Source organism: Chanodichthys erythropterus, chromosome 3 (assembly GCF_024489055.1).
Source record: "Chanodichthys erythropterus isolate Z2021 chromosome 3, ASM2448905v1, whole genome shotgun sequence".
NCBI classification, from domain to species: Eukaryota; Metazoa; Chordata; class Actinopteri; order Cypriniformes; family Xenocyprididae; genus Chanodichthys; species Chanodichthys erythropterus.
The window spans coordinates 14,440,215-14,463,388 of NC_090223.1; the positions used below are offsets into that span (position 1 = coordinate 14,440,215).

Below are 23,174 nucleotides of genomic sequence, written 5' to 3' on the forward strand. Positions count from 1 at the left end.
GTGGGTGACATGTTAATTTGGTGAACAAATACATATAAACAAATATTATATACTTAATTTATGTTGGTAAGTCATAGCCAACAATTTAGATTTGAAACTTGTGCTTTCTTTTTCTCTTTTACAAATATGTTGAAACATGGTCAGAATAATGTCCACGAGAGTTTGTAATAAACATTATTAAAAAATGTCAGAATATGGTCAGAATAATGTAGTATTCAAAAATTTTAAAGATGTCATTAAAATATATATGTTCAATATTTCTATGTTTCGATGCTATGTAGTACAGTCATATAACTCACAGGTGTGAATAAAATACTACTAGTGTAAAATCTGGAGCTGCAGTTCTGCATTCTCACCGCCAGAGGCCAGTGTAGATTTACATGAGAAACGACTCTAGTCATTTACAACTTAAAACCAAAACACACTTTTAGAAATGTGTTGTTTACTTGGATTTAAAACATGTAGAGGATACTGCAGATTTAATGTGGGCTTTAGATAAATTTGTCCTATAGGCCTACAAAAAAATATAAAGGTTTGTGTTTATGATACTTAATTGGACTTTTCATGCTGTTTTTAGGTTTAATGGAAATTAATTACTAGTTAAGAATGATTTTACTCCATCTACATCTATGTTGTTGTTGAATATTTTTTATGGATAGCTGCTGTTTTCTGTCATTTATTCACATTATGCATCTTTTTTTTTTATTTTTTTTTACAGAAACTAGCTTAATTTTTTTACCTGCTGTTGTCAAACAAGACGGACAGAAACCAGTTTTAATGTTAAATGTCCTCAAGCTTTCCTGTTGGCAATAAAGACAGAAAATATATAGAAAGCAGTAAAGAAAGATGTATTCATAATTTTACTGTGAAGTCACACCTCTGGAGGGCAGAACAGATATTTTTGTTTTTCTTCTTTTGAGAGGTGATATATTAATGGCTTGAAACAGACTAACAGGCCTGTGCTGCAGTTCTGTGGTTGTTTTGCCCTCCAGGTCTCCATGTCATGTGACTGAAAACTATGTAGAATTATGCTGATGTGACCAATAGTGACTGACTCAAAATCATGCCTGGATTCACTGGAAAATATGAAAACTGATCATCCAACAATAGTCAAGATCTTCATTACATTATCAATGCTGAAATCAAAGGCTTTTAACATCTACTTTTGCTGGGTACCTGGACACTCAGGAATTGCTGGAAATGAGAAAGCGGACAATGCAGCAAAAGAAGCACTATCCACAGAATCAATAAAGTGTTCTATACCTTTTACAGACTTAAAACAAACGATAAAAGAATACATCAAAAATAAATGGCAATCAGAATGGGATCAATGTCTAATAAGTTGCGTGAAATAAATCCTGATGTGAGGAAAAAACATAATTCCTGTTTTGATGAACGATGGAATCAAGTTATATATACAAGATGTAGAATAGGACATTCAAAAATGACACACCAATTTTTACTCTCAGGAGAAAACCATCCAAAATGTTCATCTTGTCAAAATCCATTGTCCATTAAACATATCCTTTTAGACTGTATTACATTTAACCCTGTGAGAAACCGTTTTTACTCTGTTGATAGTTTTGAAAAGGTTTTTAATCAAGTGAGCCCAAGCATGGTTTTAAGATTTTTAGAGAAAATAAATTTGAAACATCTTTTTTAATCTTCCTTTGATTTAATTATACTTTATTCTCGCCATGAATATAGCCTTTGAAGCTGGTATGGCGTTAAAAAAGAAAGAAAGAAAGAAAGAAAGAAAGAAAGAAAGATCATCGATTAGTATAATTCTATATTTATTATTTGAAGTGTAATTGAATTGTTTAGTTTGTCTCACGTCCCATTAGATTGGGAGATTGCGGAGTTTATGACCTATTTATGTATGACCTAGTTATGTGACGCTATAGAAAAGGGAGTGTGGTGTCATGATTGACAGCTGAGATTGACAGCTTCTCTGAGGCGCCAACAGACTTTTTTCGGTATCTTCGGGAGGAGATTGGCGCTATAACTTTAATTTCTACATTTTTCCATTACTGTTTATTTAACACCAACATAAAGGGGTCGTTCAACAGTAATTTTGTGCTTGCAATTGACTCTGTAGGAGAGTGGGCGGGACCTTGATACTGCAGCTCCACTTCGCTCTACTGCACAGACTTGGTTCCTAATTAGCGCAAGATGTCAGCGCCATATTGGGACACTGGCGGCTTCACTTTTCTGCAATGGGAGAGTGTGAAGGTGCGTTGTCCATCTATGGTTAAGACAAGCGAATGTATGTGTTCTTCATACCTCGTATAAGTTTTTGTGCAACATGTTGTGCTTTTGTTTTTGTTTATTATCATTTTTAATTTAGTTGTCTGAATTTCTGCTTTAAAATAGTAAGCAATCATTTGTTGTTTTTTATGTTTAGAATGTAATCTTGTATTTTATTTCTCAAAATTATCTTCTTTTCTGTTTCACAGAAGAAAGTCAGTCATACAGGTTTGGAAGGAGTTGAAGGTGAGTAAATGATGAACATTTTTCAGTGAACTATCCCTTTAACAAACAAGTTAACTCCTAATGTAAGAGGTAAAACAAGGCTCCTCATTGCCATGGGTTAGGGATGTGTGGTAAACCGGTACTGGGAAAATACTGATATATATGATTTTAAACGGTACAATATCATGATTTTGCTCATTTCGGTATATGCTGCTGTTCCGAAGTTCACTGCTGGGTGGCAGTGTGCTACCCAAACTGACACGAAACCGGCAAACATGACAACATTGAGGGACAAAATGGATAAAGCAGTTGAATCTCACTCAACACGCCCAAAACTAATTAACAATGAGAGCGATAGATGTGAAATTACTTTGCTTATAAAACTGATGAAGCACCATCAAACATTGCCAAGCATCTGTCACTTGCCCATCCTGACTTGTACAAGACAGGTCAGTGTGTCATTCAAACGATCTAATTTAGACATTCATTTTCTTCAACGCTTCAACTGATCAACACATGTACATATGATCATATTGTTTAGATAACACGAAAGCTACAGCGTGCATTTGAACCAAATATGATTATATCTCATACTATTTGCTCTTCAGTTTAGGTAGGTCTAACAGTAGTATTCATGTACTGAAATTTAATAAAGTAATCAAATGTAAAATAACACTGGATAGTCACTGTTACATTAAACAGGTAAATCCTTAAGATTAAAGTTACAAATGTTATTTAGTTATTTAGTGACAGGCAGCTAAATGACACTCGGCCCAAACTAGTCACATAAGGTGCTCTACTCAGTTAGTGTCTCTGGACATCTTCCCATCCCTAGAAGCATGCGTATGAGTGTCACCCTGTTCCTGGGTTGTGTCCGTTGTCTTGTAACGCATGTTGTACCTGCGTTGCTGTCTGTCTTTTGCCCACTTGTCTGTTTCCTTAATATTCGGCCAACGAGGAGTTAGAAAGGTAGGAAGCAGTGGTATGGTGGAACGCAGTTGTCTGCCCATTAAGAGTTGTGCTGGAGAGTAACCGTTCTCCAGAGGGGTAGACCGATATGTCAGCAAAGCTTTAGTTCTCTCAGAGTTTTCCAGAGTCCTTTCACTGTAGCCACTGCACGCTCTGCCTCCCCATTTGCTTGCAGATATCCTGGGCTGCTGGTAATGTGTGTGTGAACCCGTATTTGCTGGCAAAGTTCTTAAAAAGTGCACAGCTGTACTGTGGTCCATTATCGGACATAACAGTCTCTGGGATTCCTTGGCGGCTAGACACATCCCTTAAAGCCGCAATGACAGTGTTGGCTGTGGCTACATTTAGGTGTGCTACTTCAATGTAGCGTGAAAAATAGTCTACAACCAGAAGGTAAGTATTTTTCTCCCAGAAAAATAAGTCTGTGCCCACCCGCTGCCACGGTCTCTCTGGCACTGATGTGGTTAACAAAGTTTCTCTGTGTTCAGCCCTGTGCTGTGAGCATGTGCTGCAGTTTTCCACAAGCTGATTGATGTGCACAGACAGTCCTGGCCACCAGACGGCCTGGCGAGACCTATAGCTTGACACTTGCCTATTCCCTGGTGACCCTCATGTATACTGTGGAGGATTTCTTGCCTCATGCTGTAGGGAATCACAATTCTTTGGCCCCTTAAGAGCAGCTCTCCAACCACAGTAAGATTTTCTTACTGAACAGAGCACAACGGGTCATATTACTATGAGAAATGCATTAGAGGGGAACGTATTCAGGGACAAGTGAAATAATTCTTTGACATGGTTAAAAATAATGAATGGTTTGTTTTTGTTGGTTTGTTTAGCATATGTTGTCACCGATTATGTTCCCCTCCAATGCATTTCTTATAGTAATATGACCCGTTGTCCTCTGTTTCACTGCCTGTATCCACTTTTATGTCCTCAAACGCTCGTTTTTTGGGGTCGACAGCTTATGAAAACTTATTTCTGGGTTTCTTAGCTTGTTTGCTGTACACCTTGTCACACAGCAGCTTTTAGGCATTATTCTGTCTTTTGTAATAAGTCAGAAAAGACAATGAGGCAGCCTCACGCAATACAAAGTCAATGGAGACGGTTGGATTGTTTTCCCCCCCGGTGGGCGTGGTTTTCAGACTATGGCGCGTGTCGCTCTGTCTCTATAGGTCGTCCTGCTGACTTTAAATGCGACATCGATGCACTGTATGCTGATAAGCCATTTGGTGCTGTTTTCCCAGTCTTCTCTTGTCACAGATACAGTAAAGCAACCCCGACTGACCATCCACCTGATCTCTTGAGTGAATTTATTCCATCTAACACACACACAGTCACATATATTATGGTAAGTAACCTACTGTATCTAGAAAAATAAGCTTATTTAATTTCTATCTCTATAGTATTTGTTGTATTGTTTGTAATTGGTTTGTAAATTTCTTTTTATATAACAACAGTTATATATATTGATAATTATTCCCTTTAAAGGTTATCCGACACTGTGAAATTTTTATTCTTTAAGTTTGTGACAAGCACATAAAAATTATTACTTTTTTTATAAGAGTAATAATAAAGAAGCTGACCTACAGGCCTAGGTATTGGTATCGGTATCGGCGAGTTCTAAAAAAAAATATCGGTACTCGTACTCGGTCCTTAAAAAATGGTATCGGTGCTTCCCGAAAATCAACTCATCAGCTTACAGTGTCTCCTCAGCTTTCATGGTCAATTGCGCTCTCTCTTGTTGCATGTCCTCAAGCTGGCCACCTGCATCTTTGAACGAGGGGGCGGGGCAAACAATATTTTGAATTTGGACTGCAGTACCTATTTCTACAACTGGGTGTCATTCCTACATAGAGCCCCTTTAACCCACTTATATAGACAAGCTTATGGAAAATAGCGGAGAACACAGAGCATTTATCCTCTGAGCATCAATCACAGAGAACACATGAGAATGCTTTAAATTTATATAAAGCAAGCGTCTTTAAACAAAAGCAAGCATTTACTGCGTTTGCCCTGTCGTTTGACAGATGAGTGTGCTGTTTAATGCCTTTGACGCGTGTTTTCCTCAGCGCATAACTTACATAGTTGTCTTTATCTGTAAATGTTAGAAAGTCCCACAAACATTTCCATTTTGCATATTCTGACAACAAGACAAGATCTTGTTAAACTTCTTTCTGACTTATATGAACCAGCTCCAGTGGGCATAGTAATAGGAGTGTAATAATTCTGATTAAAATACACATTCTGTGGGTGTGGCCTCTGAGGGGGCACAGCTCATAGATTCCGGTCTCTCAACCAAGGTTTTTGAGACTATACTCCAGTCCAGAGCTCCCTCCACGAGGAAACTGTATGCCTTGAAGTGGAGATTATTCACTTCCTGGTGTGAAGATCACCAGTGGGATCCTGTTAACTGCCCAGTCAGTGCAGTTCTGGATTTCCTGCAGGAAAGGTTTTCTTCAGGGTTATCCCCCTCCACACTAAAGGTGTACGTGGCAGCCTTAGCTGCTTACCACGCTCCTTTCAGTGGAGTATCTCTGGGGAGACACCCACATATATCTTGTTTCCTTCGTGGCACTTTGTGGCTCAGACCTGCAGTACGCACGAGAGTACCGGCTTGGGATTTGGCCATTGTATTGCAGGGCCTGTCTATGGCACCCTTCGAGCCCCTTTCTAACACTTAAAACAGTGTTTCTATTAACCATTTTGTCTCTCAAGAGAATTGGAGACATTGAAGCCCTGCCGGTTTCTCCATCGTGCTTAGAATTTGCACCTGGAAATGTAAAGCATTTTTACATCCCAGGATAGGGTGCATCCCTAAGGTCCTCACTAATCCTGTGAGATCTATTGTGCTGCAGGCATTCTGTCTGCCTCCGTTTACGTAACCGGACCAGGAAAAACTTAATCTGCTGTGCCCAGTTCGAGCACTGGATGCTTATGTCCACAGAGCTGCCATGTGGAGAAAAAGTGATCAACAATTTGTGTGTTTTGGAGCACCAAGGAAAGGTCTCCCTGCGTCCAAGCAGAGAATGAGCAAGTGGGTGGTTGAGACCATCTCATTTGCTTATGAGTCAGTTGGACAGCCTTCACCATTGGCTGTTAGGGCTCAGTCTACGAGGAGTATGGCTGCCTCTAAGGCATTTATTTCTGGGGTTTCCCTAACTGTTATCTGTGATGCAGCAGGATGGTCATCACCACATACGTTCATGAGGTTCTATGAACTAGACCTCGGCTCCACTCCAGGGGTGCAGGTGCTTCTGTAACATGTGCACCTCGGCTTCACACATACGGTCACTTGCTCATATGGCGGAAGTTGGTATTGTCGTTCCCATAGCGACTACGCAGCACGAGTTCCATTGAAAGGGACGTCTCGGTTATGTATATATTCTTGGTTCCCTGAATAGGGAACAAGACTCCCAGCGTGCCCGTAAGCGACTTGCTTCAGTATTTCAGAAGCTGAATGTAAGTGTCTTTGGGCCGGCCTTATAGTTCCTGGTCAGTGACGTCACCCGCCTATGACGTCTCCTGATTAGACAGATTTCATACGTGCTTCATGACGACATCATGCAGAGGCGTTCCCATAGTGACTACGCAGCGTCTCGTTCCCTATTCAGGGAACTAAGGTTATATACATAACCGAGATGTTTATTTTTGTTCTGTCTTGTATATAATCACAAACACATGCATACATACAGGTCTAAAATTTGCACTCATTTAAACCCCATAGAAAGTTAGAAGGGCAGACACAAAGATACACATTTGGAGTTTGGATAGAACTGAAAGTACTATTGGGTATCTGTGATGTGTTTCAAAGTGTGGAAGGAAGAAGGCAGGGTCGGAGTGACTGGGACTTGTTTTTTAATTAAAGTTCTCTGGTACAAACAAAAGAAGTGGCACTCACTGCGCTTTCTATCACTTAGCAAATAACTTACAATATAAGTCAGCATACAATTCCAGCTCTGACAGACAGTCTCTCCGCATTGCACAAGTTCCCAGTCAGTTTCTCTCCAGCTTCCCATTTCCTGGTGGCTTTTAACTGGTCTCTCTGCATCAAATACTGAAATGAAACACAGGTGTTTTTCATTTGCACTTGACCTATTACGCACCGCTCGTCTCCTGCCTCTCTCCCATTGCAGACCTCGCTGAACCACGCCCCCCTCGCCACACAATCATATTTTTAATTTAAGTAGATTTTAGAAAGTAATTTCAAACTAAAGTAATTAGTAAAACATTTAAATCACTCCACAACTATCTAAAATAAAAATGACAACATATTAATTTTTGGTAAAGATATACAGTATATCATATATTCATATAAGTTTAAAAACCTTCACATCCCGCCTTCATTGCCACAACATAGTGATAACTGTATTAAAGTGCAATCTAGTGTTAAACATATTTAAATAATCTTAAATCACAAGTTCACATAATCCTTGAATGGAAGAGAGGGTAACTAAACATATTTGGCTTGCTGTCTGTGATGGAGGGCTCGAGCTCAAGACTTGACCTGAGCCAAGCCCGAAGTACGAAGATACTTCCTTAAGTTTAGCGATAAGCTAAAAAGAAGGCATTTGTGTAGAAAACTTTTTTAGGACTGAGGAAAGCAGTGGCCTATACAGCATGCGCTTATTCTGGCAATGATTGCTTGGATTAAAGAACCTTTTCCTCCTAAAATTTTGTTAAACTGTAATTTAAACAATTTACTTTGGTACATATAAAATACTAAATCTAAAATAAAATGAAATATAACTAAAATAAGAAGATACTGAAAAAATTAAATATCTATGCTAATTAGTAGCAGTATCTTAAGTCAGGGTTGATTGAGCTGCATTCCAGTCGTTTTGAAGTAGAAGGTGGAAAAACTTTGAGTTCAAAGCTGTCTGGAATAGATCCCTTCACACTTGCGGATATGAGGAATATACTTTTAAAACAGAACACTTCAAATCTTTAACTCATCTCTGATGTATTCTGTGAACTGAGGTTTATATTTCAGACTCACTGAAGCAATGTACAGGTACTTATTTCAAAGTGTTCTGTGAGTCGAAAACCAAAAGAAACTTATTTTCCTTGTTCAATTACATGTATTCATCCAAACTCTCAATAACGTCCTGTTTTGTGTATTTTCTCCATTCTTCTGGAATCTCCCCCTCTCCATCAAAAGTTTTACTGTAGTATTTTTCCAGATCTTTCTGGAATCTGCACACAAACCACTTCCAGTAGGGCAGATCAGAGAGATCAGGAGTGATGTTCCAAATGGCATAAACTCCTCCTGCTCCTCTGTAATCTCTCCAAAGAACGTTATCATCTGAATCATTGAGATGAAAATATAGAGTGCTGCTTGCTACTGCTGATGTGCAGATATAAGTAGACAGGTTAGATGTATTATTGTAATATATTCCATTCAGACCAATACTACGATGCAAAGGCGCACTGTGATCTCCATCATGGTTTTCTATGTTGTTGGTGCAGATGGCTCCACAGAACGGACACTGAACCCAACAGCACTGACAGAAGTGATCAATCAGAAGCTCATCTGGTCTGAACCTATAGTCCAACTTTACTGGAAATGTCTCTGTGTTAAATCTACTGCTGATGTCAGACATTATAGCAGGAAGTTTTTCTCTTATCACATCTTCTAGGAGTTTGAAATCATCCTCAACATCATATTTCACTCCACTGAGGTCTTTTTCAGAGAAGATCACCACATTTGAGAGCTTCTGTGTGAATCTCTTCAACCATAAACCAACATCTCCTCTGTTCACTTGAACATGTTCTGTAGATAAATGTGCTGCTTTCATGATCTTCTGCTGCAGGAGTTTAATGTTCTTCTTCATCTTGTTTAAAACACTGAAACTGAACTTATCAGTGATGTACTGACTGACTTCATCTCTGATGAAACTCTTGAGGTGATCTCTGGGATTATTAATGTAGTTCATGTATTTGTTAAAGTCCTCCTCTTCTGCCAGTGTCTTCAGGATGTGTTTCTCCAGATTTGATCTGTTTCCATTCAGTGATTCACATTTTTTCATAATTTCATATGTCAGATCTCTAGCAGTCTTCTTGTAGACACTCTGCTCAATGGGCTCTTTCAGTTTCTGACAGATGATCTCTCCAAAAATGTCAGGTGATGTTGCTTCATGGTAGTATTTCTGGAAGATACTATAGTACTCTTCTCTCTTCTTCTCAACATATATAACAGGATCATTGGCTTCTCTGAACAGTCTGTGTTGGTCAGTGATCATCTTGTTTGCTCTCGTACAGATGGAATAAACCAAATCTGTGAAGAATTCATTCTTAAACTTATATTTCACTGCTTTTTCCTCATGTTCATTTACTCTTCTCTTGATGTAATGTATGAGTTGTTGAATGCAGCTTTTGTTGTAGCCCATCTTTGAAATGTTAAATGACTGAATCATTTTGTTTGTCTGCTGAGCAACAACTGTGACAAATGACTTTATTTCAGCTTCCTTCTCTGGGGACAGAGTTCGACTGTATCCAATTGTTTTTTTAACTCTTCTGTAAGCACCCTTTAGAGCCTCTTTAACCCCCTTTTTTGTGGAATTTTTGAAAATAATATATTCACAATAACTTGACATAGAGAAAATGTTGATGTACCCTCTGTCCTCTGTAATGTGGTCAACAGGGAGATGCCCCTCATAAATGTCAATGAGGATCTTTCTCACATCTCTCATTAGGTCAACGTCTTTAATTGGACAAGTGTTTGGGACATTCAAATCCTCACTTTGTTTACAAAACAAATCAAACTCTTTCTTCAGTGTTTCTTCATCTTTAGCTTTGTGTTTAAGTTTTAAGGCAAGTTCTTTGCTCTTTTCAAAGAGTGTGTTTTCATGATTTATCCTCTGAGCATCAATCTTTTTCTTCAGGTCTTGCTGATGAAGAATCTCATTTAATTTCCTCTTTGTTTCTCTCACAATGTTTTCCTGAAGATCTATGATTTTGATTTCAAATGATTTTTTCCACTGAATCAGTATATCTGCATATGTGTCTTTTTCAAAGAATTCAGACATTGATTTCTCCACTTCTTCACTTGTCTTCTTCAGTTCTGTTTGAAGATCAGTTTCTTCAACCTCATGAATTGCTTCATTTTCTATTTTGTTGTGTAGTTTGTTCTCAGTTTCCATCATGGCACTGCGAAGACTCCAGGACCATTTGCTGTATTCGGTCTCCAGTTTCCTATAGGCTGAAATCTCCAGAGAATTTCTGAAGCTGAAGACGAATCGTTCATTCAGTAAAGCCTTCCAGAGATCTTTAATACGATCTTTTAATTCAATCAGCTGCATTCTTTTTGATTTTTCTGCATGCAACTTAATTGTTTTCTTTAGTTCTTGAATATTCTCACAGTAGATTGGGTTTGGTGGTGCCATCGGTGGGCTGCCCTCCCAGAGCTGAGCAAAATACTTCACATCATTCTGAACATCAAATTCAATGACATCTCTGAAACATCCTGCATCATAAACTTCCTCTTCAGCAGCAAGTTTTGTCATCTCATCCAGTTTCTCCTGCAGTCGTCTTCTTCCCTCCATGTTTTTCTCTCCAGCTGTGACTTCTGAGACGTTCTGATGCACAAACACACAGCTGGGATTTAGTTTGACTTTCTTCATCCTCAGGAAGGCCTGAACAACAATCTGAAGAATGTCCTGCATCTCAGCTGGGTTTTCTCCAAAGATGTTGATCAATGTCAGATTTGCAAGACCTATAACAAATGTGGCCAATTCATTGTCATGATCTTTTGTTGATCTTCCAGCCAGTTCTAGAGCACGAAGACCCTCAGTATCAACAACCAGAATATAGTCAAAGTTCATCTGTGTTTTCATCTCATCTGACACTCTGACCAGCTGCATGAAAGCTCCTCTGGTGCACCTGCCAGCACTGACGGCAAACTGGAGTCCAAACATGGCATTCAGCATGGTGGATTTCCCAGAACTCTGAAGCCCTAAAACTGACAGAACAAAGACTCTCTGGTCTCCCAGTTTCTGGATGAGTTCATCTAGAACAGCAGAGATCCAGACCACAGGAACATGAGCAGCATCTCCATCCATCAGCTCCAGTGGAAATCCAGAGATCATCATCTGTGCTGCAAGACTCGGGAGAGAAGAGAAGTGAAACTGCAGATCTTTCTTGTTCTTCTTCACAGATGAACATGATTCATAGATCTGACCGATCTCCCTCATGATGTGCTCCAGACCAAAGGCTGCAGCTTGAAGATCTTCAGATATTCTCTCAAGTTCAGTTTCTTCAGCTGTCAGTTGTTCAGATTCATCATGATTCTCTTTCATTTTTAAGACTGCTGACCATTTCTCATTATACTTATGATGTAGAGCATAAAGGTCAGATGATGTATATTCATCCAGGACGATTCCAAGCCATTTGATGAAAAATGTCTTCTCTTGTTCAACATCCGAGTTAATTTCTTTAATGAAGAGCTTCATAAACTCACTGATGTCAGATTCATATTGCTGTTCACGGATTTTCTTCATTTCTGTTTTTTTTTTACTGATGTCCATTTCTGTCTCATCTGCTCGAGGTCGATGTAGTTCTTTGTTCTTCTGACACCACTGATGCCACAGTTTCCCCTGATGAGGCAGAAATGATTCTTTGATTTCTGTCAGATCTTTCTTCTCCAGTAAACTCATCATCTGCTGTGCTGCTTCTCTTCCTCTCCTGCAGTCTTCATCATCTTCCTCATCTACTCTGATGTCTGAGTGTTTGGACACATCTTCAAGTCTGAAAGTGGAAGATGATTCTGAGAGACAGTCGTTTATAGCTCTTCTGATTTCTTCTGATACAGCTGACTGACTTCTGTCTTTCAGACAAATTCTATATTTTTTCTTTATCTTTGTTAATGTGGATTCATCCTCAGTAAAAAGACAAATGAGAGGCTTTAAGTCCTTGTAGAGTTGTTGAAGTTTTATCATGCTTTTGTCATTCCGGTCAAGTTTTGGTAGAAGAACAACATTGACTGAGGACATTTCAGTGAGGATCTGCAGTTGTTTCTCATGGTCTCCTGCATCACCGTGTAGATTACAGAACGCAACACAGTCAGTGAATTTATCCATGTTTTTTCCAGAGGGGCAGAACCAGGCAATCTCCACAAGTCCATCCATCAGGACTCTGGTTCTGCTGCTGCCTGGGCAGTTCCTGTGGAAGAACGTGTTGTGTTTCTCATTGATCAGACTGTTCATCAGATAAGACTTGGATGAAGACACAGAACCAAACCTGAAGAAAGACACCATTGGAGTTTCTGCCTTGTAGATTGGCTGGGTTTGACTGATTTCATTGTTGGGGTTTCTGATCTTCCAGCTCTTGTTGATTTGTCTGAATGTCCAGAGAGGAAACAAAATCTGTTGTGTGAATGGATCAGGAACAAGCAGAGGCAGAGCGTACTGACACTGGGAAAGTTTAGTGACCATCAGCTGCTTCAGGAAACTATCGGCACAATGAAACACGGCCATCTGAACATCCATCGGGTGGATTGCCTCATGTTTACTTATTCCTTTTATTTGACACTGACCTTGAATTGAAAAAAAAGTCATCAGAATCCAACTCTTGATTAAGTGGATCATTACTGCCTTGTTCATTGTGATCTTCCTCATTGATCTCATTAGTTTCAATGTATCTTGCTCTGTAGTTCATCATCAGTAGTTTTTGTATGAAAGTCTGAATCAGCTCCTCTTCAGCACAAGACTCATGGGACTGTAATGAATGTGCAGATAACTGAAGAACATCTGCAGCTCTCAGTTTGTGATGTCTGCCTTCAAGATGAAGTCTGTGAAATGGATTCATTTCTTTAGTCAGCACTTCCTGTTGTAATGGTCGATCTGTACTGACTTCTGATGTTCCACAGTGCTTGTTTTCTGCCTGTTGAAAAAAATAAACATTTCATTTACTTTAATCATTTTGTTTGGGTCTTAAATTATAATATCACTCTAGTCTGAACTTTACATTTTACAGTTGATAGCATTTAGTGGATTTCACTTTTAACCTGTTAACTCTTAGTACTTTTAGCATCCCAGATAACAGAACAATCGCAGAACATTCTGGCAAGCTTCTCCCAAATTATGAACAAACATTCTTCCAGTAACATTAGTAGAATGTTAAATATGCTCAAAGTTTCCTGTTCATTAATAATGTTCTTAAAAATTCAACACAAAAACATTATTTATACATTGTATTTTTTATGTTTTTTTAATGGATTTTTAAATGTCATAATATTGGAATAAAACAATCTTAGAACATCCTTGGAACATCCTTTGAAAATGTTGTCATTAATTACTCGCCCTCATGTCTTCCCATATGGAGGACCAAACCTGCAGATATTAAAAATGAATAAATAAATGAAAGAATAAATAAATAGGTAAATAAATGTGATCATACGAAAATAAATAAATGACTTGATAAAATAAATGATTCATTTTTAACAAAAAAATCATTTTTTTTTATTTCCCCCCCTTAATTTATTATTTTTACATTTTTCATTTATTTTTATATTTATATATTATTTTTACATTTATTTTTAGATTTATTTATGTATATATGTATTAATTTATTTTTAGATATATTTATTCCCACGTATTTATTTTTAGATTTATTTATTGATTCATTTATTTTTACTTTTCCGTGTGTAACATGGAAATGAGGAAGGCGGTCCTTCTGTAGCTTCAGTGCATCATTGGTTAAGAGCTCACGCCCAGACTCATCAGGCCAGTTAAACGATAGAGATCGGAGTTTTCAAAGAAAATGGCACCAGCTGGAGAGTTGCAGGTTATTTTTCGCCTAATGTTATTCGATTTGTGCCGAAATATTTAAACTATATTCCAGAAATAAAAACATGAAGCTAAAGCTACTTATGTGATCCCCAGCATCAAAATCATCGAGTCTGGAACCGTCGACTTCAGACGCTAGAGTGATGACGCCTAGGTTAGAAGATTGTTGATAGCTAGCTATAACTTTAGCAAAATGAGAAATAACATTAATGCCGTTAATGTTTTAAATTCGGAGCACGGAGAAAACTTCATACGACGATCAGATGGTCTCATATCGACATTGTTAACATGCGTAGATATATGAAGAAGAGCCAGAGGAAACCATGGGACTGTCAGAAGTTGGAGCAGCATGTAGAGGGTGTAGTTGAAAATGACTGGAATTATTTTAAATTCAGCTTTGTAAAAAAAAGTGATAACTTTGCGATTTTAGAAAAATGTATCATTTAATATAAGTTTCATAAAATCAGTTGTAAGAGTTGTTTGTTATCAGGAAGCTAGAGAACTTTTACTGACCTTCATGCAATATTTCACCATTTAATTCTCATATGCAATAAACCAAGATGGAATTAATTTGCAAATTTGACATGACTTACTCCATTTAAATCAGAAGACTTCATTCCTTTAAGTTTTAAGGGGAATCTACAGAGCTTACATTATATGGTTTTATAAGAAATTACTGACTGCTAACATCTGGCCACATTGTAAAGATTAAAAAAAAATTCACAAAAGATAACATCTGATCATATTACAAAGGTTTATAGAAATAACTTTACAGATAAGTAACATCTGGTCACATTGTAAAGGTTTATAAAAATGACTACATACACTATTTACACTGATTAGTTAAATCAAAACCACAGCACAGATGTGGACTGCACCTACAAATCAAAACTTATTCATCCTCTACATCAGAAATCATGTTGCTTAGAAGGTTACACAGGATCAATTCTCTACATTTTATCAATTTTAGAGGTGAGGATAATTGGAACTGTTGTAAGAAAGGATTTTTAAGTTTTTCAGTCATATGACCACTTAGGGATGCGTATAGTGTCGGTGGTGTCTTCTTCAGAGAGTCTCTCTTGGTGAATGCTGGAATGACGAGTTTCACCTTCCTTTCATAGAGGAGATCAGTAATGATGTAGCCTCTGTCTGCCGTTACTTCATCACCTGGACGAAGGGATTCCAGGAACCCTGAATTTGCAGTTATGAATTTACCACAACAACAGGTTTTGAAACACCAAACCTTTCAGCAAGATCACCCTGCAATAAATTAAGACACAGCTTCACCAGTAATCAGGAGCTGATCCCAACTGTGTAGCTGGAAGCTGTTGGTGTATGTGTTGGTAAGATGTTCGGCGACTGAATGAAACGCATCCGATGTCAACCCTGTGTGCTGACAAAGATGATTGTTTCTCAGAGTTGTGTACAATGGCTCTGGCTCAACGCATTGTGTTCTCATCTCAGATGTAGGTGGCTTCAGACTGAGATGTGATTTTGAAGTGTAGTTGTGTTCAGAGACAGATGGATCCTCCTGTTGTGTTTCTGCATCACAGTTCAGGGCATGTGGATGTGATCATCTTCACAGTTGATCACTGATGCTCATCGATGCATCTGTGGAAGAATATACAACCATAAAAATGTTTACATTAGTAATAGTACATCATGAGAATATATGATGGCACTCATACTTGAACAGAAAAGTGTGAGACGCATTAAAAATGAGTTTATACACAATCTCTAACTCTAGTGTTAATACTTAAGTCAATATCAATATGAGAGATGTAGCTAGATTGCCTGCCATCATATGCAATCTCTGTAACTTACAGGAATAATGTAAGCTACTGTAAGACTAATGTACTATAATACTACAGTAAATAAGTACCATTGTACTATCGTAAATATTAAATATATTGAGGGCAATGGTAATAGTGCAAGATTCATTGTGTTTTGTGAATAATACTGATTTCAAATTCATAGAAGGGGCTTCACAAATCTAGCATTAGGTTAACAAGCACATGGCTAGCTAAGTTAGCTTACCTGAATCTGACAACCTGTTCAGCAGCCGCCGTGACTTCTTTACTGGAGCATCATAGCCGAGACATTTCTCAGGTAAGGGTGTTCGTCAGTCAGCTTCCCGTCCATGAAATGCTACGAAAACACATACGGGCGCTTGGGTGGGCACTTCAAGTTTAGCGCCTTCAGCCAGTGCCTCAGGTGCTCTCGTCTTAAGGTGGAGGGTGTAAATCATAAAGTGCAGCGCAACACTCCGACCGCTTAATCTAATATACCGTTACAGCTACAGGATTACCAGGATTACGGCTAGCGACTAGCATTAGTTCCCTCTCAGCCAGAAGTAAGATAACTAAACGAACGCAATGGTGTAACCCTTGTTGTCGCGAACATAAAGTGATACACCCGCAAGAGCTGTCACTACAAAGCCAGAGTAATCGAGCGAGAGCTTCAATCAATGATGAACCAATGGTAAGCAAGCCCTATGAGCAAGACCAACCCACCTAATTATCATACAAGACAAAGAAATGTAAAAATAAATACGAAAATAAATTTAAAAAGTTGAAATAAATAAATGTTACAATAAATAAATCTGGAAAAAATATATATATTGGAATAAATAAATATAAAAATAAATGAATGCATAAAATAAGTAAATATAAAATAAATGGAAAAATAAATAAAATAATAAATATAATTAGAAATAATTAAATCATAAATGCAGAAAAATAATAAATTAAGGGGGAAAATGAATTTTATTAAAAGTTAATCATATTTATTGGTTTATTCATTTATTTATTTTCCTATTATCACATTTATTTACCTATTTATCTATTTATTAATTTATATATTTATTTATTCTTTCATTTATTTATTCATTTTTAATATCTGCAGGTTTAGTCCTCCATATTCCCAAACCCATAAGATCTTTGTCCTCAGAACAAAAATTAAGATATTTTTTGATGAAATTCAATTTGATCCACACATAGGCAGCAATCCTGCATCTTTTGAGGCTCAAAAACAAAACAAAATAATGACTTTATTCAACTAATTTGTTTGAGCCTATTATTCGCGGGCTCAGTATTGGCCGACTCCTGCGTCAGCATCACATGCATGCCTCGTTCTGCTCACGTGATCAGAGCTGGCGAATACTAAGCCCATGTTTGTACATAAACACGGAAGCTCTACAACGCAAATAACGTATCAGAATAACAGGGCAGGCAAATTAGTTGAATAAAGTCATTATTTACGGTCCAAGCCACTAAGGCGTAGGGCCCTATTGTTTTTCTAAGAATTAATTTTTTCCCCCACCATCCAGGGCTTTTTGGGGCCTTAACATGCTCAAAAACTCTTGAAAATTGGCACACACATTGGAATCTGTGGCCATTAGGGCACCGTAGAGGCTGGGACCTGGGTGTGACACAGGGGCTCTATGATGCCCCCTTGAATGGGGTCTGAAGACTTGGTCTGTATATCAAACACGCTTACATGTATTAGTATTAAACTCGGTACACATATAGACCTCATCGGGCCGAACAACTTTTGTGCTCCAAGTTATACGCCAGCTCAACAGGAAGTCAGTTATTATGGGTTGTTTGAAAAACACATGCAGTGGAATTTCATATTCTCTCTCTCTCAGTAGCCCCCCCCATTCCCCCTCACCCCTCACTCTCACAGTCTCTCTCTTTGTGTGTGTGCGTGTGTGTGTGTGAGCATGTGTTTTTTAACCCTTTTACTGAGTAATAATTTAATGATGAACTTAAAAACAATTAAGTGCAAATGCTATCTTCACACTCATTTGACTAGTTTTCTAAATGTCATTTGAGTTACAATTATTATTACTTGACACCTGTGATTTTATGTACTGATTCATACAAACTGAATCAGTTAAGGAGAGTGTTTTCTAGACATGGGTGTTACAGAAGGTCATGTGCTGTGTTTGCGAACATCATGCATGACACATATGTCTTTAAAATATTATTTATTGATATAATTCAAGTTTATTAAAAACACCTATTTAAAAGAATAGTTCACCCAAAAATGAAAATTTGATGTTTATCTGCTTACCCCCAGGGCATCCAAGATATAGGTGACTTTGTTTCTTCAGTAGAACACAAATGATGATTTAACTCCTACCATTGCCGTCTGTCAGTCATATAATGCATGTCAATGAGAACTTTGTCTAAAAGAGTAAAAAATACATGCACAGACAAATCCAAATTAAACCCTGCGGCTCGTGACAACGCATTGATGTCCTAAGACACGAAACGATCGGTTTGTATGAGAAACCGAACAATATTTATATAATTTTTTACCTTTAACAGGAAGAATGGCACTGGGGCAGGACGCTGAGGACCAGAGCGGGCTGCCCCGAGATATCAATCATCCAGCCTAGAAGGTCGGGCTCATCTGGAATCCTCCACCACGTCCCGAACCTTCTCGGCTGGATGATTGGTATCTCGGGGCGGCCCGCGCTGGTCCTCAGCATCCCGCCCCAGTGCCATTCTTCCCGGAAGTGCATGAAGAGGTGACCAAGTCTTGGAGAACGCCCTATAGCGTACAGGCGGCCCGGGAAAGCATAGCCATCAACTCGGAAACTGCCTCAGGCAGCGCTACAGTCCCAGAGGGAGGCAACGCAGACGAGTCTTCATCTCCTGAGGACTCTTGCTCCCCTTCCAATGCCGCAATTGACATCTGGTCGTCCACAGGTGCACCAAAGGACACGACTGGTCGCTCCGCAGAGGGACCAGCGCGATCCATCGGCAACACCACAGGCTGCAGTGTTGTAGAGGAAGCAGGGGCCCTTGGAATGGCACTCGTCAGGGAAGCCCTGACAGTAATCCTCAGATCACCCGGCCTACGCCGATGCACTGTCACCCCGGCCGGAGCCAGAGAAAACGGCCGCACGGGGCATAGGGGAGGGGACCCCCGCTTTCTAAGAACCAACTATTCTCTTTGTACAAGATACGAAGTGAGCTCTCTGTTACAACAGCAGGAGATGTGGTGCTAAGAGGGACAAAGATAGTGGTGCTAGTGTCCTTACAGGAAAAAAAGCTGTTTCCCTTGCACATGAAGGACACCAAGGTATAGTAAAAAACAAAACAATTGATCCGTGAAAAAGTGTGGTTTCCTGGTATTGACAGACTAGTTGAGAGAATGATAGAAACCTGCATTCCATTTCAAGCTGTTGTGCCTACTAATAACAGAGATCCACTGAAAATGTCTGCATTGCCATTTAACAATGGGATAAAGTTAGAGTTGATTTCTGTGGCCCATTTCCCTCTGGAGATTACCTCCTTGTCGTAATTGATAAATATTCCAGCTATCCTGAGGTTGAAATTGTTCAGTCCACATCAGCAAAAAGCACCTTTCCTAAGTTAGATAAGATTTTCTCATCTTTTGGTGTGCCTTCGGAAGTCAAAACGGACAATGGCCCACCTTTTAATGGACATGATTTTGCAGATTTTTCTTCATATTTAGGATTTAAACACAGGAAAATCACCCCACTATGGCGGCAAGCAAACGCGGAAGCAGAGTGGTTTATGCGGATGCTAGAGAAAGCCATTCAAGCAGCTCATGTGGACAATTTACCACAGAAGCAAGTACCCTTTCCTTCACAATTATCGTGTCCACCCCACATTGTTCAACAAAAAAGTCACCTGCTGAAGATTTGTTTGGAAGGCCCATACGCACAAAGCTACCTGAGCTTTCTCCGGAACAACCAAGTTGTTGTAACATGTTTCGCCATTCAGATGCTGCAGCAAAAGAAAAAATAAGCTGGCATGCAGATGGGAAACATCACGCCAAACCTTCAAACCTAAAGGTGGATGATTTCAGCTTTTGAACCTCAGCCATACAAGGTGATTTCTGTAAAAGGGCCAATGATCACAGCAGTCTCTGGCACTCGTAAGATCACAAGAAATTTGTCACACTTCAAAGTTCTGTGGTCCACAAACATTCACACAGAAGGAAAAGAAGAGGGAAGTAAAATGGCTGGGAATTAAATATTCCAGGTCAAACCAGAACAGTAACACCCACAACACTTTCATCAGCAGTTGGCCTGCAGTCAAAGACTTGAGAGAGAGAGAGAGAGAGCACAGAGGGCCTCCAAGGAGACTAGCGGATTATGAAATACACATAATATAAAATGAGGAACTCTTTGGATACTGAGTGAAATGTTCAGTGTTTAATGTTAATGTTTATTTGATTCATATGAAAATGTCTGAAGGTGAAGTGGGTTGTAATGATTATTGTTATGTTAATTATAGACACTAGGGGGCTGGAAAACATAGTTTAGGGTTGTAGGGAGAGACAACAAGAAAAGACGACGTTAAGTGTGTTGAAATGGATGTGTAAAGTGGACTGGAGGAATAAAATTCATTTCCAGACTTAAATCAACCGACTTTCCTTTCAAGATTTAGAGAAAGTTATTCATACATTTATCACATTACGGCTGGACTATTGTAATTTGTTATACCTTGGCCTTTCTCAGTCTTCATTGGCACGTTTGCAGATGGTCCAGAATGCAGCAGCTAGACTGTTATCTAGTGCAAAAAAAGTTGATCATATCACTCCAATTTTAGCTTCTCTTCACTGGCTTCCTGTCTTTTTCAGAATTCAATTCAAAATTTTGCTGATTGTTTTTAAAGCTTTTAATGGACAAGCACCATTCTATATCTCTTATTTATTTGAACTCAGCTCCTAAGTCCCTCAGATCTGCCAATAAAGTTCTCTTACATGTCCCACGGTCACATCTTAAATCGAAAGCTGACCGAGCCTTTGCAGTTGCTGCTCCACAGTTATGGAACCAGCTGCCATCTGACATTAAGAGTGCTTCCTCTATTTCTGTTTTTAAATCTAGACTGAAGAATTATTTTTACTTCTTAGCCTTTTCAGATTATTGAATTATGGATTAGTAATTGTAATCTTTGTTTTACTGTTATTTCATTTTATATTTTATTGTATTTTATGATTGTTTTGTACAGCACTTTGGTCAGTGTAAGCTGAATTTAAATGTGCTCTATAAATAAAATTTGCTTACTTACTTGCTTGTCAAACCCGAGTACTGACGTCCTCCATCTCTCTATCGTTAATTCGACTGCATCTGGAAACTTCTCTGTGAACTGTGTCTATATATACACGATGTGGAAAATGTTTTGCATTCTTAACATTACCTGTTGTGGCAAAAGTGAAAATAAAAAGTGGTTTAAAGGTTATTGACTTTTGTGGGAAAATATTTGAGCTGATTTGAGAAGGTCACCTTTTTTGCATGTACTAAAGATGTAAATGTATATTTTCTCCTATTTCTGTTTTTTTTTTTAATTCACAAACTACATGTAATGATTGTTTTAATTATTGATATGAACAGAATGATTGAGAATATATGTAAATCTTAAAAAGTTGGCTTAACTGGAATGAAATGTTAAACTATTTCTTTAGAAAAGTATTTCCTTGTTAATTAAGTCAGAAAGTCAGAAAGCTTCTCAAGATTGCCGAAAATATATAATGGTAGAAACCCAGATAACAAATTGTGTTTAAAAATGTTCTAAGAACGTTTTCCAAACATTCTATTTTGGTTATGGGAATGTGAAAATGTTTTCTTAATGTTAGTGCTTTTTTAAATTTTTATTTATTTGTTTTTTTTTAATGGATGTTATCATGTTCCTGAAGCATTCTTTCAACTTACTTCTATGTAACAACTCAACATTCTAGGAATGTTGATTTTTAACATTCCAAGAACACAAAAATGTCCGGTTTCCATTAATGTTCATAGAATGTAATTTAAAGAATGATATTCCTGAAGCATTAATTCAACTTAATTTTTTGTTAACAAAAGTTATCAAAAAAGTTACTAAATAATCCACAGACAACGCTGTAACAACGTGGTATGCAGCAAAATCCTCAGTGTTAAATGAGAACACTACTCGATGTCTACATGGGTTCAATCTACATAGAGTTGAATTCACACTGCATTAGCAACTGCAGTTAATAAGAAAATTAACTCTTTCCCTGCCTTTGACAGAATTTTCCATCAATTTGTGTTTTCACTGTTACATGGTAGAGGGCACTATTACACATCTTCTGAAAGAGATCTCCAGATCAAAACAAAGGAGTATAAGAAGAAGAAACAATTGATAGAAGCATTGCTTATGTACTTGTTATAGACTTTGACATAAATGCGATTTTCTCAGCTTTTTGTTTAAAAAAAAAAGTTGCTTTATTTATAAAACTTACTTACATTCAAGTGTTACAAAAAAAAAACAAAAAAACGGTTTCTTTATATCTGTCATATGTCTACAAAAGCTCTTATTGAGAATTAATAGAGGTTTAGATGTTATGTTGAAAATGTTTTGTTTGAATGTTTTGTTTGCTTTAGTTGGGCTCTTGACCCTATGGGGCTGTCACAGGATGAACAAATGACACAGGCCTGAAGACTCAAGGGCTGCATTTCTGAAAGTCTTAAGGCCGGAACACACCAAGCCGACGGTCAGCCGTCGGGCAGTTTTTCTTCGTCGGCCGACTAAGTTTTCTCAGTGTGTTCCACACCGTCGGCTGAAGTTGTTCCTCGTCGGCCTTTTTTCGGCCGATTCGAAATGTTGAATCGGCGTTGGAGCTCGTCGGTCCGTCGGGCCATCTGATCGTTCTGATTGGCTGCTCAGCTACTGCCGCCTGCTGTTTCTGAAAGGCATTTCATCTCACGCAGGCGCAGAACTGATGTGCTACTTGGCCGTCAGCTGTTTAGCGTCGGTTTGGTGTGTCAGGGCAACTTTGGACACAGACGCTGCCGACGTGAGCCAACCCCACAGTCTGCTTTCGTCTCCACTAGTTCGTCGGCGTCGGCTTGGTGTGTTCTGGCCTTTAATGCACAGATTCGATCTTTTGACCATATCCGATTTTTTGGCCAGTGTGTTTACATTGACTTTAAACGCGACTGTTATCCGA

At 38.5% G+C, this 23,174-nt stretch overlaps 1 protein-coding gene across 1 annotated transcript; it reads right to left on the minus strand.

The window, feature by feature from the left end:
* Nucleotides 1-8,513: 8,513 nt before the first annotated feature.
* On the minus strand, nucleotides 8,514-13,242 carry LOC137003578 (interferon-induced very large GTPase 1-like). Its single transcript, XM_067363784.1, has 2 exons — nucleotides 12,986-13,242; nucleotides 8,514-12,954 (listed from the first exon to the last, which is right to left on the minus strand). The coding sequence occupies exons 1-2, from the start codon at nucleotides 13,240-13,242 to the stop codon at nucleotides 8,514-8,516; spliced, it is 4,698 nt and encodes a 1,565-aa protein (XP_067219885.1).
* Nucleotides 13,243-23,174: the final 9,932 nt, after the last annotated feature.

Bases quoted from the DNA above. Each gene is read 5' to 3' on its own strand.
- LOC137003578 (XM_067363784.1), bottom strand. From the start codon at position 13,242: ATGAATCCATTTCACAGACTTCATCTTGAAGGCAGACATCACAAACTG. The intron at 12,955-12,985 runs TTTTTTCAATTC...GTGTCAAATAAA, and splicing joins GAGTTGGATTCTGATGACTT to AGGAATAAGTAAACATGAGG.